The sequence below is a fragment of the Scyliorhinus canicula genome, chromosome 14 (genome assembly GCF_902713615.1).
Source record: "Scyliorhinus canicula chromosome 14, sScyCan1.1, whole genome shotgun sequence".
NCBI classification, from domain to species: Eukaryota; Metazoa; Chordata; class Chondrichthyes; order Carcharhiniformes; family Scyliorhinidae; genus Scyliorhinus; species Scyliorhinus canicula.
The window spans coordinates 74,909,865-74,924,739 of NC_052159.1; the positions used below are offsets into that span (position 1 = coordinate 74,909,865).

Here is a 14,875-nt window from a genome sequence, read left to right on the forward strand (position 1 = left end):
AGTCTAAAAATAAGCTAAGTAAGGATATTATGATGGAAATTTGAATGGCTACTGTTTGGCTATTATTAGAAATAAGTAACTCAACAAGTATTGTAGAACTCCATTTTCTCTAATTGGTAACTATGAACTTAAGGTGCCTTCCTTCCCTTCCTGTGCTTCAGCATGAACATTTCTGAATTATCACCCTTGCTTTCATCACTCGCCGGCTTCATCTGACCCTGCATCAACGATATCTTCCAGCCTATACACACCCACCACTACTTTAACATTGATATTTCCCCACCCTTCCTTTCATCTAACACAGATAAACACTCATTCAGCTCGTACACTGCTATTCTCTAGAATTCGCTACCTCCTTCACATCATCTTGTTGTCACTCATAATGTTTTCAAAAACACACAACCCTTATACTAAGCCAAAAATCTATCCTCTGTAACTTTACCATGTGAGAAAACTTGGAAAAAAAGCCGAAAGTACAATTTTGGGCTTGTAAACAGAGTATAGCTACAGTCAGAAAGAGCAGTTGCTGCTGCCCTTTCCTAAAAGGCAATTTTGCAGAACTCAGTACACTCAGGGAAAGCAGCAACCACCATCGGCCAACTCATGAAACTTATATGGCAGGGTTTCCCAAACCTTTCCAACCGCAGAACCCTTTTGACTTCCCAAGAGCACTGAAGGAATCCCCGAGAAACATCCTACCTTTCTTGAAGAATTCAGAGGCTTCCGGTTGCGGTGATGCGGAGCTAAGCCGAACGTTCGGTAGCTCCCACTATTTTTGGACTTTCCGGCTTTTAAGGGCCCGCAGCGGCACTGGTTCGACTTTTCCCCGGGTGGGAAGGCGGCCACTGTGCTCAGCTGCCAGTGAAAGGGCTGGACCAGGAGCGGAGCGGTCAGAAAATCGACTTTGAAGCAGAGAAAGGTGCAAGGCAAGGAAAACAAGATGGCGGCGGGCGGGGAACCGGCAGCATGGCAGCAGTGGACACGGGAGCAGCAGGAGCTGCTTCAGCGCTCCTTCAGGGAGCTGAAGGCTGAGGTCCTGGAACCGTTCAAGGCCTCGCTGGACAAAATCATGGCGACTCAGACGGCTCAGGCTGCAGAGATCCGGCAGCTACAGCTAAAGACCTCGGAGAACGAGGACGAGCTCCTGGGCCTAGCAGTGAAGGTGGAGTCGCACGAAGCGCTTCACAAGAAATGGCTAGCAAGGATGGAGGAGTTGGAGAACCGCTCCCGTCGAAAGAACCTGCGGATTTTGGGCCTCCCGGAGGGGCTGGAAGGTTCGCATTTGGGGGCCTACGTGGTTGTGATGTTGAACTCGTTAATGGGCGCGGGGACGTTCCAAGCACCCTTGGAGCTGGAGGGGGCCCATCGAGTGCTGTTGAGGAAGCCCAGGCCGAACGAGCCGCCTAGGGCGGTGCTGGTCCGCTTGAACTGCTTCGTTGACCGAGAGTGCGTGCTGAGATGGGCGAAGAAGGAAAGGAGCAGCAGGTGGGAGAATGCGGACATTATGATCTATCAGGACTGGAGCGCGGAGGTTGCGAAGAGAAGAGCTGGCTTCAATCGGGCGTAGGGAGCGCTTCACAGGAAGGGGGTGAAGTTTGGCCTGTTACAGCCGGCTCGCCTTTGGGTCACTTACAAGGACCGCCAGCTCTACTTTGACTCTTGAAGAATTCAACTCCAAAAAAGTGATCATTGTTTTGCAATAGGTACAAACATACAAAAACAAACTTAAAATGTGTCTTTATGTATACATTGGGTTCTGTTTTTCATCAAATACGTCCAAGTCTTACCTTTGTGTCATTTTTAATGGGAGCATCCACTTACACACATTCCCTCACCCACACCAACTTTCACCCTCGCTTACCCACCCTCAGCCACAGTCTCACCCACACCCTCACTCACATGAACCCACTTTCATCCACAGTTTCACCCACTTGCCTCACCCGGGGCCCTGCCTCTTCTGGATCATCCCTGGCCTTAGCTCTTCTTGGTACAGCGTCCACTCCGCCCCATCACATCTGCCCCCCATACCGGCTGGACCGACCATGGAGGAGTCCCATGAACTCAATTTGGAAACCCCTGATATATGAAATAACAACAGTTGACTCTTGGGACCAAGCTGCTGGTTTATGAGGCCTGTGTTCTCAGCATCTTGTATGACTGAAAAATGGATGATTCACAGCCATTCACAGAAAGGAAGCTCCACAGCTTTTATTTCCACTTTTTGAGGCACATTCTTGGTCAAAACCATAAATGTGGCCATTCTCACAAAGGCAAAGTTCCAAGTATGTTTTCATTCATCAGAGGTGACTTCACTGGCTCGGGGTGTTTGCAGAACGGTCACACACCAAGGATTTTCTGTATGTCAAGGTAGGATGCCCAAAGCTCTGCTTCAAGGATACAAGTGTGACAAAAAGGCACTCGCATCTGGGAGGCACGAGCTGTTGACAGAGGGAAATGGGAACATCAGTGTGGGCCGATATGCATCACCATGATAATCAGTAGCTACAGCATCTTGGAAGCAAGTGCCAACACCAAAAACAACACCTGATAACCATTTCATATGTGACACTTATGGGAGAACCTACTTATCACAGTTTGATCTCTTCAATCATGAAAGTGGAGAATTGATCTCTTTAACTATAAGCAAAAGTGCACCATATGAAGCTACCCTATCCCTAAAGTATTTGATTTGCTGCATTTCTGTCACCTTATGCAGTTGGAAGGATGCTGAACACGACAAGTGGACATTGAGCCAAACTAGATCCGATAACCCACTGCTTATTTTTCCAGAAAGAAAAAACCAAGACTGTTAGAAATTTAAAGAGATTTTTATTACAAGATAGACCTAAGGATATTAAACCTTATGACATTAAGCAGGGTGCCCTAGCAAAACTGGAGTCATGGGAACAAGGGGGAAATCTTTCCACTGGTTGGAGTTATACTTAGCACAAAGGAAGATGGTTGTAATTGTTGGGGGGTCAATCAGCTCAACCCCAGGACATCACTGCAGTTCCTTGGGGTAATGTCTTCGGCCCAATGATCTTTCAGTTGTTTCATCAATGACCTTCCCTCCATCATAAGATCAGAAGTGGGAATGTTTGAGGATGAATTCACAATGTTCAGTACTATTCGTGACTCCTCAGATATTTAAGCAGTCCATATCTATATGCAGCAAAAACTGGACAATATTTAGGCTTGGTTTGATGTGACAAATAATATTCATGCCACACAACGGTAAGGCAATCACCTCCAACAAGAGTGAAGATAACCATCTGTCTCTGACATTGAAGGGCATTAGCATCACTGAATCCCCAACTATCAACATTCTGGGGGTTCCCATTGACCAGGAACTAAACTGGACCAACCAGATAAATACTGTGGCTACAAAATTAGTTCAGAGGCTGGGAATTTTGTGGAGGTTAACTCGGCTCCTGATTCTCAAAGCCCATCCAATATTTACAAGGCACACATCAGGAGTATGATGGAATACTCTCCACTTACTTAGATGAGTGCAGCTCATACAACACTCAAGAAGCTTGATACCACCCAGGAAAAATAAGCCCACTTGATTGGCACCCCATCCACCCCAGGAATATTCACTCCTTCCACCACTAATGCACAGTTAGGGCAGTGTGCACAGAGTGAATATAGGTCACCAATATACGTTGTAGCAACTCACCAATGCTCCTTCGACAGAACCTTCCCAACCCTTGACCTCTACCATCTAGAAGGACAAAGGCAGTAAGTGCACAGGGACACTGCTTCCTGCAGGTTCCCCTCCAAGCTATACATCATCCTGATTTGGAACAATGTGGCCATTCCTTCACTGTCACTGATCAAATTGTTGTCTAACATCATTTTAGGTGTACCTACACCACATGGACGGCAGTGGTTCAAGAAGGCTCCTCACTACCACCTTGTTAAGGACATTTAGGATGATGAGTAAATGCTGGCCTAGCCAGAAATTCCCGGAGCATTATGAACCAGCATTATAAAGCAAACTTGTACACCGAGCTACGCAAGGTGGGTCACATAAGGTCAGATGGCCAAAAAGCTTGGCCAAAGAGGTAGATCTTGAGGTACATTTTGAAGAAGGAAAGAGACACAGAGAGGCTTAGGGCCTAGGCAACTGAAGGCACGGTGACCAGATGATAGAGTACTTTAAGCCAGGGATGTTCAAGAATTCAGAATTAGATGAGCACATTATTTTGAAGGGTTGAAAGGCTTGTAGTAGTTACAGGGATAGGGAAGGATGAGGTTATGGAATGAATTTAGAACAAGTTTGAAAATTTTGAATTGAGGCATTACTACCAGAGTCAATATAAGTCATCAATCAGGATTAAGGGTCAATAAGGATGTGGGCTGGAAGGTTTTAGATCACTTGAAGCTTTTGGAGGATACAAAATAGAAGGCTGTTCAGCTTTGCATAGGCAAGTCTAGAGTAACAATGACATGGATGAAGGCTTTAGCAGCAGTTGAACTGAGGTAGAGGTGGAGTTGGCTGATGTCATGGAGGTGAAAATAGTTGGCTTTTTTTGTGGCACAGATATATGGTCTAGAACTGAGAAACATGCTGGGATCTCGTGTTGATGTCAATCGGTTCCAGAGCTACTGACTTGAAATGAAAAAATGAAAATCGCTTATTGTCACGAGTAGGCTTCAGTGAAGTTACGGTGAAAAGCCCCTAGTCGCCTGTCCGGGGAGGCTGGTACGGGAAATTACTTGTAAATTATGTATACTTGTAAATTACTTGTAAATAAATACTTGTAAATTATGTTTACAAAAAACAAAACAGGAAATAGGTAAATATTACTGTAAACTGGGTCCTATTCAATTGTGTATTATAGGAAAACGTATGAACACAGTCAGTCATTTAGCCCGTCAAACATGTTCCGCATCTCAATGTGATCATGTACAATCCTTGACCCAACTCCATGTAGCTGCATTTTCTCTGTATTCCTTAATACTTTTGGTGAACAAAAATATATTAATCTCTGATTAAAAATTAACAACTGAATTATCAATTGCAGACCGCAGAAAAGCTTTCCAAACTTCTTTGTGTGTTGAAGTGGTTCCTAATTTCACTCCTGAAAGGTCTGGGTGCAATCTAATCTAGAGCCCTCTTGCACGATTTACCTGGTTTGCCACATCTTGAGATCTAACGGAATCTCAATAGACGTCACGATCTGGAATGGACGGGACCTAAATTTGCATATTTAAGTGTGCAGCTAGGGTGCCCTCCCCATGTGAGGTGGGATGCAGAAGGCTCAAGGACCACCCAAGAGGAAGTTGGGCACTTCCTCTAGATATAAAGATCAACCTCCCACAAACCTTTTCTGATCATTTTCTGGATCTGTTCGTAATATTTTAATCACCTATCTACCTGGATCACCGCAAGGTTCTTTGGATCTAGCTTTGTTTCTAGCTTTTCACTATTTATAATCAGTTATAGGTCTAAAGTGGATGGATTCACATTTTCCTGCATTGCAATCCATTAGTCACAGTTTTGCCCAATCACATAATCAATCTATCAGTATCTTATTTTGTGCTTTGATCCACGTTGCCTATAATGCCATTTATCTTTGTTTCATCAACAAACCTGGAATACGTGGCTTTCTATCCCATCATCACCATAGTAAATAGTTGAGACCCTAGCACAGATCCTCTTTGTCATTACTAGTCATATATGCCAATTAAGGTACCTGCTCATTATCGCTACTCTCTGCTTTTTGTTACTCAACCAATTTCCTCACTAGGTCAATTATTACCTTTAATTCCATGATCGTCAGCTTTAATTTTTAAAAAAATATTCTTATTCTCCTTTTTCACATTTTCTTCAAAACTTTACCCACCAATAAACAATAAGTGGTAACAAATACAATGTAAACCCCCATATCAACAACAACGATCCCATCCTCCCACCAACCCCCAAACAACAGCCCATTTGTCAACATAAAAATCAGATAAAGAACAAAAAGGAATCAGGAATCGGCCATCGTCACCATTAACATATATAGTCCACCCACCCAACCCCCCCGCTAATATTTGAGGCCGTCCGATCCCCGAAAATGTACAATGCATGATGCCCATGAATTGTAGAACCACCCCACCTCCCTCCCAGAATCCTCCCCTCCACTTCCTCTCGACAACACCTCACCCAGTATTGGTCCCCTCCCCCAACTTTTCATACCTCCTAGGCCCATCGAAACCTGTTCTACCAGGCTCTGATGGCCGCAGCCCCTCCCTCCACCAATCGTCCGCTTTAGTTAACAGTCTCTTACGAGGAACTTTATCAAATGCCGTCAAGAAATCCATATAAGTAGCATCCATAGACATTTCAATCTTCATTTCTTTGATTACCTCTTCAAAACATTCAATCAAGTTAGTCTGAAAGAAAATGATTTGCAGGGCTATGGGGAAGGGCAGGGAGAGCTACTAATTGAGTTGCTCTCACAGAGAGCTGCCAAGATAGAACAGGCCAAAAGGCTTCCTTCTGTGCTGTAACCACTCTATGATTCCAGTCAGACATGGCCTAGCATTTACAAATCCATGCTGGCTTTCTGATCAGATGAATATTTCCAATTTGTTCAGTTACCTTACCTTTGATAATAGACTCTAGTAATTTCCCATCAACAGATATCAGGCTACCTGGTCTTTAATTCGCTGGTCTCCCTCTTTCCCATTTCTTAAATAGCAGGATGACATGCCTAATTTTCTAATTATGAGGAGCAGTTCATACATTAAGTGAACCATGGAAGATTACAGTAAAGATACCCGTACCATTCTCACCTATGTCCTTTGAAACCCTGCTAATGGAAACCATCTGATCTTGTGGATTTATCACTCTTTAGTGGCATTGTTTTCTTTGTTATGTTAGATTGCTTGAATCTGTCTCCCTGATTCAATATTAGTTTCCTTGGGGTGTCTGACAAGGTAACCTCTTCCTCAACTATAAATACTGAGGCAATGCAATTATTCAACATGTCTGACATTTTCCTTATTTTCATTGACAATATTACAGTTATCAGTTTTTATTGACCCATATTGCTCCTGGATACTCTTCTGTATTTTTTTGTATTGATTTTGATATCCCTTGCAAGTTTTTTTTTTTGAAAATATTTTATTAAGGCATGCATAATTTGAACAATTTTCAAGAGAAAAAACAACGGAACAAACAACACCCACCCAAATAACAACCAAACCCAGCCAAAGTGGCTTACATACACAGTTCCCCAGTCCCCCTCTCCCACTAACTATTTCCCACCTCAACCAGCGCCCCACACCTCCCTCTTTCCATTTACACCCCCCCCCCCCCCCCCCCCCCCCCCCCCGGATATATCTGCTGACAGCTTAATTTTCCCCAAGTAAGTTTATAAACGGCTGCCACCTCAGGTGAACCCTGGCATCGATCCTCTCAGGGCGAACTTGATCTTCTCAAGCCTGAGAAACCAGGCCATGTCACTGACCCATAGCCCCCGATTTTGGGGGTTCCAAGTCCCTCCACGCCGATAAAATACGTCTCCGGGCTACCAGGGAGACAAAGGCGAAACCATCAGCCTCTCTCGCCCCCCTGGGCTCCGGGTTTTCCGACACACCAAAAATCACCATCTCTGGACTCAGAACCACCTGTGCCTTCAATACTGTTGACATGACATTGGCAAATCCTGCCAAAACCCCCTAAGCCTCGGACATGCCCAAAACATATGGACATGATTTACAGGGCATCACGCACACCGCCCACACCTATCCTCCACCCTTTCAAAGAACCTGCTCATACGGGCCACAGTCATATGCGCCCTGTGGACCAGCTTGAATTGTATCAGGCTAAGCCTGGCACACGATGAGGACATGTTGACTCTACTCAGGGCATCCTCCCACAACCCCACCTCTAACTCCTTATCCAATTCTTCCTCCCATTTTCGTTTCACTTCCCCTATCGGGGCTCCCTCCCATTTATAAATTTCCGAGACCGTTACCTCCCCCACTCCCATTTTCAAAACACCCTTGTCCTGTATCCCCTGGGATGGTAGGTGCGGACAGGTCGAGATCTGCCTCCGCACAAAGTCCCTCATCTGCGGGTAGTGGAACCCATACATACATACATACAGTGCAGAAGGAGGCCATTCAGCCCATTGAGTCTGCAGTGACCCACTTAAGCCCTCACTTCCACCCTATCCCCATAACCTAATAACCCTTTTTGGTCACTAAGGGCAATTTATCATGGCCAATCCACCTGACCTGCACATCTTTGGACTGTGGGAGGAAACCGGAGCACCCGGAGGAAACACACGCAGACACGGGGAGAACATGCAGACTCCGCATAAACAGTGACCCAGTGTGGAATCGAACCTGGGACCCTGGCGCTGTGAAGTCACAGTGCTATCCACTTGTGCTACTGTGCTACCCATTCCCTCGGGCAGCTCAAACCCCTCCTCTAAGTATGGGATGCCAAGTGATCAGCCTGGCCACTCCCACTGATCATCTGTCATTTTACCCAATGTACCCAGTTTACTCTAGTTGGTCTTACTTAGGTGTGATGTGGAGATGCCAACGTTGGACTGGGGTGAGCACAGTAAGAAGTCTTACAGCACCAGGTTAAAGTCCAACAGGTTTGTTTCAAACACGAGCTTTCGGAGCACTGTTCCTTCCTCAGGTGAATGGAGAGGTATGTTCCAGAAACATTTATATAGACAAAGTCAGAGATGCCAGACAATGCTTGGAATGCGAGCAGTTGCGGGTAATCAAATCATTACAGATCCAGAGATAGGGGGTAATCCCAGGTTAAAGAGATGTGAATTGTCTCAAGCCAGGACATAAAATCCTACCAACTGTCCTGCCTTGAGACAATTCACACCTCTTTAACCTGGGATTACCCCCTATCTCTGGATCTGTAATGGAACATAGAACAGTACAGCACAGATGATTTGATTACCCGCAAATGCTCGCATTCCATGCTGGCATCTCTGACTTTGTCTATATAAATGTTTCTGGAACATACCTCTCCATTCACCTGAGGAAGGAGCAGTGCTCCGAACGCTCGTGTTTGAAACAAACCTGTTGGACTTTAACCTGGTGTTGTAAGACTTCTTACTTGGGTGTGGAACTTTAGCGGTTTTTGTTTCTTCCTATCAAGCCCTACTTTGGACTCGTATTGTATTCCTTACTAGATAATTGTTTATCCACTGTTAGAAAGTTAACTAAATCTGATTTGTTTCCAAATCTAATATGGCATGCCCCTTGTTAGTTTACGGACATGTTGTTACCTAGGATATACATGACAGGCAGATGACAGCATGACAAGGTACTGACCGTACCCAATCAGCCCCAGTTTACAAAATTAAAAACATAGTGTCCAACATTGGATGTGATTTCATGATTGGACAACACATGATTGTGCTAAGTATTATACTGAAAAGCAATTTTAAATGATCAGTCGGGCTTTCAATGGCTCACTTATGCATGCTAAAAGTCATATATGTTCACACAATTGGCCTGTCCTTTACTAATATAAGGAGCATTTTCTTGGATTACACCTTTTCTAACTAAACAAAAGCTTGGGGGACTGCCATTCCTAGGTTTGTTCCACATGGTAATCCTTGACCAATCAGAGTTGACCTGCTTGGTTTGATTTGAATCAAAAACTTGGCAGTTAACTGTTTCCTGCTGCATTCCCCATGGCAACGCCTCTACCAATCGAGTCCATTTGCCAATCAATGGGCACTCTCTTCTCATGCAGCATAAATTGTTGTTCACTTTGCTGTTGGTTTATCTTGCATAGCTGTTCTGATGAGTGCAAGAGGAAAAGCTTTGATTGCATGTATCTTTATTCAGCAATACATAACCTTCTGAGCCTGACTAGCAGCCAGTGTTCATTGAAAATTGTGATATTAATTTTCTCATTGGAAACTTCAGACTCTATCCCTGAATTGCAGTATTTCTGTTTGTGTTATTTTCATACTGATTTGAATACACGCTGGATAGTGAATTTAAGGAGATTCTCAACTGAATTGTTGACTAAAAGCTATTAATTTCACTTTTAAAAAAAAAAATTCCAAGCTGAGAGACAATCTTATCGTTTGAATTTAATTAGTTTTATGTCAGATTTGTTTGTTGCAATGCCGTGTAAAATAATATTTTTGGCACAGTAGTAGTGTCTCGTTTTGCTCACCGTGAGTTAGAGGGTCTGCTTTTTTATAACAATCGGGATCTTCTCAATATGATGGGGGAACTGTGTTAGGGAGGGTTTTGTAGGAAGTAGGCACAGCATCTCTCGGAAGCATGAAATATAACAAGACTTTAAATTGAGCACTAATCTGTGCCTCACAGTGAGCTGGAGAAAATGGCCTTTCTTATGTGGCTCTCTTGTGCTTAGCAAAACATGCCGGCCTCTTTCCCCTATGCGTGCAAGCCCCTCTTCCCCGTCACCCCCAGCTCGGATAAAAATCCATGATATTCCTCTCTGATGAGTTTGAACTCTGCCTTTATTCCCTCCTTCCTCCATCCTTCACTTTCTCTGCTTTTGCTCTCCACTGCATCTTCCTCTTCCCTTCGCCTCTCATGTCCCTCCCCTCGATCTATACTCCTGTACTCCACTGACATTTCTTCTGCTCTCCATTCTGTTTCCGTTCCCCTTCCTCTCCTCTCAGATTCTCTTCCCTCTTCTCTTATCTTCTCCTCCCCCTCAGCCCCACCATGCACACTTGTTCTTTCTCCAAGTTGGAAGAAAGATACTGCTGAGCATAACTTCAGCAACAAGATTATTTTTGTCCCTGGTTGAAATGAAGACGTAAACCTTTCCCCAATGAGGGTAATGATAAGGTCCAAGTGAGGGAAGGTAGGCTTCATTCAAGTTCCGAAAATAAAAATCTGGAGCATCCTTATCTGTATATATGTTTTTTATTTCCCTCTATGCCCCCTCTCTCTCCACTACTCACCTGCTCTATCCTTTTCATTTGCCACCCTTCCTTTCCCTTCTACTTTAAGTCTCTGCTCCCAACTCCAATGCACTCTCCTTTCTGTCCCTCCCTGGCCCCCAACACCAAACCCTCTCCACTTTCTCCAACCCGTAGGATATATATAGCTTTGATTTTTCCCTGGTGCTGTGGGGAAGCACTTATTGTCTTCTCTGTTCCTTCCCACTTCATTTACAGCTACATTTATGAACTTGACAAGTGGACTATTGATGGCGAACACATTCAAAATAAAATTTAAAAATTTGGGGTGGAGCTCTTGTTTTGCCAAATTGGTTATAAATCTTATCAGAAAAATTTTCATTTTACTTTCCAGCCTTCTCAAAGTACATTGAATGAAGTAGATCTTCACTGGGATGCAGTACATGCTGAACGCCTCAATCTTCTGAAGAACGTCTGCAGAAATGCATCGTTAAAGAATTTGACACATTCTCCTATCACAAAGTTTGTCTTGGACCGTATATTTGTGTGTGATAAGCACAAAATCCTGTTCTGTCAAACCCCAAAAGTTGGTAATACACAATGGAAGAAAGTTCTCATTGTTTTAAATGGTAATTATGAAAACTTGTGAGAAATTCTATCTGCATTTTGCTATCAGCGAGACATTGGGTAAAATTCATGTTCTGGAGTAAATATGTAAATTTAGTTTCTAACTTCCCAAAGTAGATTAGCCGCCTGTGCCTAAATAACTAATCATTCAGATAAAACTAATTTTAAATTGATTACTTTTATGTTGGTCCATGAGTTTAAAAGCAGTGATTATTGCAGAAGTAACATTTTGTGCTGCAGCTCCAGCATTCTTGGCACTGTGAAATTAGATGGCAATCATCCATTTTACAGGCACAAAGGGATACCTAAGCATACAGTAGGTTGGGGGTGATGCTTACGCTCATTAGAAAGCACAAGTGTGTTGTCTGCCATATAAGTTAGCTTCAGTGTGCATGCCATGAATATTAAAAATGCAAATTAAAATCTAGATATGAGTATCCTACTCATGGTTTGGTGCTACTTCCTGATATTGAGTTGCCCCAGTTTCTGACTCACCATGCAATAAACTCAGCAATTTGTTGCACGAACAGGCAGGAAGGACCCTGAAGTACTATTTATAGATTGTTTGTCAGTTTGTGATTTAATACTGCTGATTATCTTTTAGTGTTTTGTTGGCCTATTTTGTGACTTTGTAAACTTAATTCTGACCGATTAGAAAATAATTTTGCTGGTGTTGCACTTTTTTTTGGCTATCTGGTTGGGTTGCCTTTGGAACTTAAGGATAGGGAGAGCAGCAGGACAGCATTGCACATTAAGTCATCTTATAAAGGGTCTTCGGGGGGGCACTTCATGTATCTCTAAGAGCAATGTATGAGGTGTCTTCACTTCACAAAAGGGGCTGTCATCCAGTTACGTCACCTGCTGCAACTATAACTTGAACCTTGCACTGTGGCATGGACAACACTGATTGAAGCTGTTAAGGCCACCATGTCTCTTATCTTTTATGCAACAACGATTTGCATTTATATAGATGTTTCATAAGAATCATAGAATTTACAGTGCAGAAGGACGCCATTTGGCCCATCGAGTCTGCACCGGCTCTTGGAAAGAGCACCCTACTTAAGCCCACACCTGCACCCTTTCCCCGTAACCCAGCAACCCCACCTAACCTGAGGGCAATTTAGCATGACCAATCCTCCTAACGTGCACATCATTGGACTGTGGGAGGAAACCAAAGTACCCAGAGGAATCCCTCGCAGACACGGGGAGAACGTGCAGACCCCGCACAGATAGTGACCCAAGCCGAGAATCAAACCTGGAACTCTGGAGCTCTGAAGCAACTGTGCTAACCACGTGCTACCGTGCCGGCCAAAAGTACATCATAAAGCAAAATATGACCCACATAAGGAGATGTGGGCAAATGATCAAAGGATTGTCAAAGAGGAAGGTTTTAGGAGTGCCTTAAAGGAAGACATGAGGTGGAAAGGTGGAGAGGCTCAGGGTGCAAAATCTAGAGCACATGGCTGAGGGAATTGAAGGTATGGCCACCAATGGTGAAGCACTCAAAATCAGGATACTCAAGAGGGTTTGTATGGTTGAAAGAGATTACAGAGATTTGGAGGGACAAGGTCAGGAGGGATTTTGAAACAAAGTTGAGAATTTTAAAATTGAAGCATTTCTTAACTGGTGGCCAATATGGATCAGTGAGCCCAGACATGATGGGTTAACAGGATTTGGTGTGAGCTAGGACGAGTATTTTTGGGATGATGCCAAGTTTACAGTGGGTAGAACATGGTATATGGTATACCAGCCAGGAGTACACTGGAATAATCAAGTGAGGTAACAAAAACATGTATGGGGGTTTTAGCAGCATGGGAGCTAAGACAAGGTAACAGGCAGCAATATGGAGGTAAAAATACATGATCTTATTGATGGTCTGGAGATATGTTTGAAAGCTTAGTTGAGGGTCACTTATGACACCAAGATTTTGAACAGTTTGGTTTAGCCTCAGACAGTTCCAGGCAGAGGGAGGGAGTCCGAGTTTGGAAATGGGATTTGTGTTGGGGAGCAAAGACAATGGGTTCCATCTTACAGTTTTTAATTGGAAGAAATCTTGAAGGAAAAATGGATTGCAGCAGGCAGCAATAATGACGTCTCACAGTTTGCTATGTACCAGGGAGGTCAACATGGCTCGCTATACCAGGAGAGACAGCTACCTACTTTCCCCACAGAGTGAAGACAAGTGAAAGAGCATTAAACTTGCATGCCATGACAGGCTTCCCAAGACTGTATCTACCGTGTCTTGAATGTTTCCCATTACAAGCCTGGCATTTTTAACAATCAAAAGGTCCAGCTGGATTGCAACCGCAAGTAACAAATCATGCAGGTCCCTGCCTGACTTTCGACCAAACCTTATCCTGCAACCCTGGAGGCGGAAAATCAGAAAAGGATATCAGCTCACAATGTCCAATTCACCTAACAGCACGTCTTAGGTGAATTGGGCATTCTGAATTCTCCCTCAAGTGTACCCGAACAAGCGGCGAGGGGATTTTCACAATAACTTCATTGTAGTGTTAATGTAAGCCACTTGTGACAATAATAAAGATTATTATTATCTGTTTTCTCACATATTTCCGCACCTGTAAGTATTGGAACCCATTTCCGCTGGACAACTCATACTCTCAACCAGTCCCTCCACGCTCGGGAAGCTGCCCCCCACGAATAAATCCCCAAACTGCTTGATCCCCACCCATCGTCAACCCCGAAACCCCCCCCGGTCCAGTCCCCCCAGAGCAAACCTGTGATTCCCACAGATCAGAGCCCAAACCGAGGCCCCTTCAAGCCTCAAGTGCTGTCGCCACTGTCCCCACATCCTCATGGCCGCCGCCACTAACGGACTTTTGGAGTACCTGTCCGGCTAGAACGGCAGAGGTGCCATCAACAGCACCATCAAACTGGCCTTGCAAGAGACTTCCTCCATCCAATCCCTTACCGACCCCTCCCCCACTTCCTTACCATGGCCATATTTTCCGCCCAGTAGTAATATATAAAATTTGACATGTCCAGTGACCTCCCTCCACTCCAACAGCGCCTTCTTTACTCGTGGGACCTTCCCGCCCACACAAATCCCGATATCAATGTGTTAACCTTCCTAAAAAGGGCCTTTGAGCTAGAAATCGGGAGGTTCTGGAATGCAAACAAAAACCTCGGAAACACAGTCATATTCACAGACTGCACCCACTCCACCAATGACAACGGAAGGGGATCAGGGGTTATGGGTAGAAAGCAGGAGAATGGGGATGAGAAAAATATCAGCAATGATTGAATGGCGGAACATACTTGATGGGCCGAGTGGCCTGATTCAGCTCCTATGTCTTATGGTCTAAGCACATCCCACCTCTTCAACACCCCCTTCA

General features: G+C 44.2%; 1 protein-coding gene across 1 annotated transcript in view; it reads left to right on the forward strand.

The window, feature by feature from the left end:
- chst10 (carbohydrate sulfotransferase 10) overlaps positions 1-14,875 on the forward strand; it is a 93,080-nt gene that overhangs the window by 65,579 nt on the left and 12,626 nt on the right. The window contains exon 4 of the mRNA XM_038818726.1: positions 11,287-11,521. Within this exon, the coding sequence (XP_038674654.1) occupies positions 11,287-11,521 (235 nt within the window). The remainder of the gene's footprint in view (positions 1-11,286; positions 11,522-14,875) is intronic.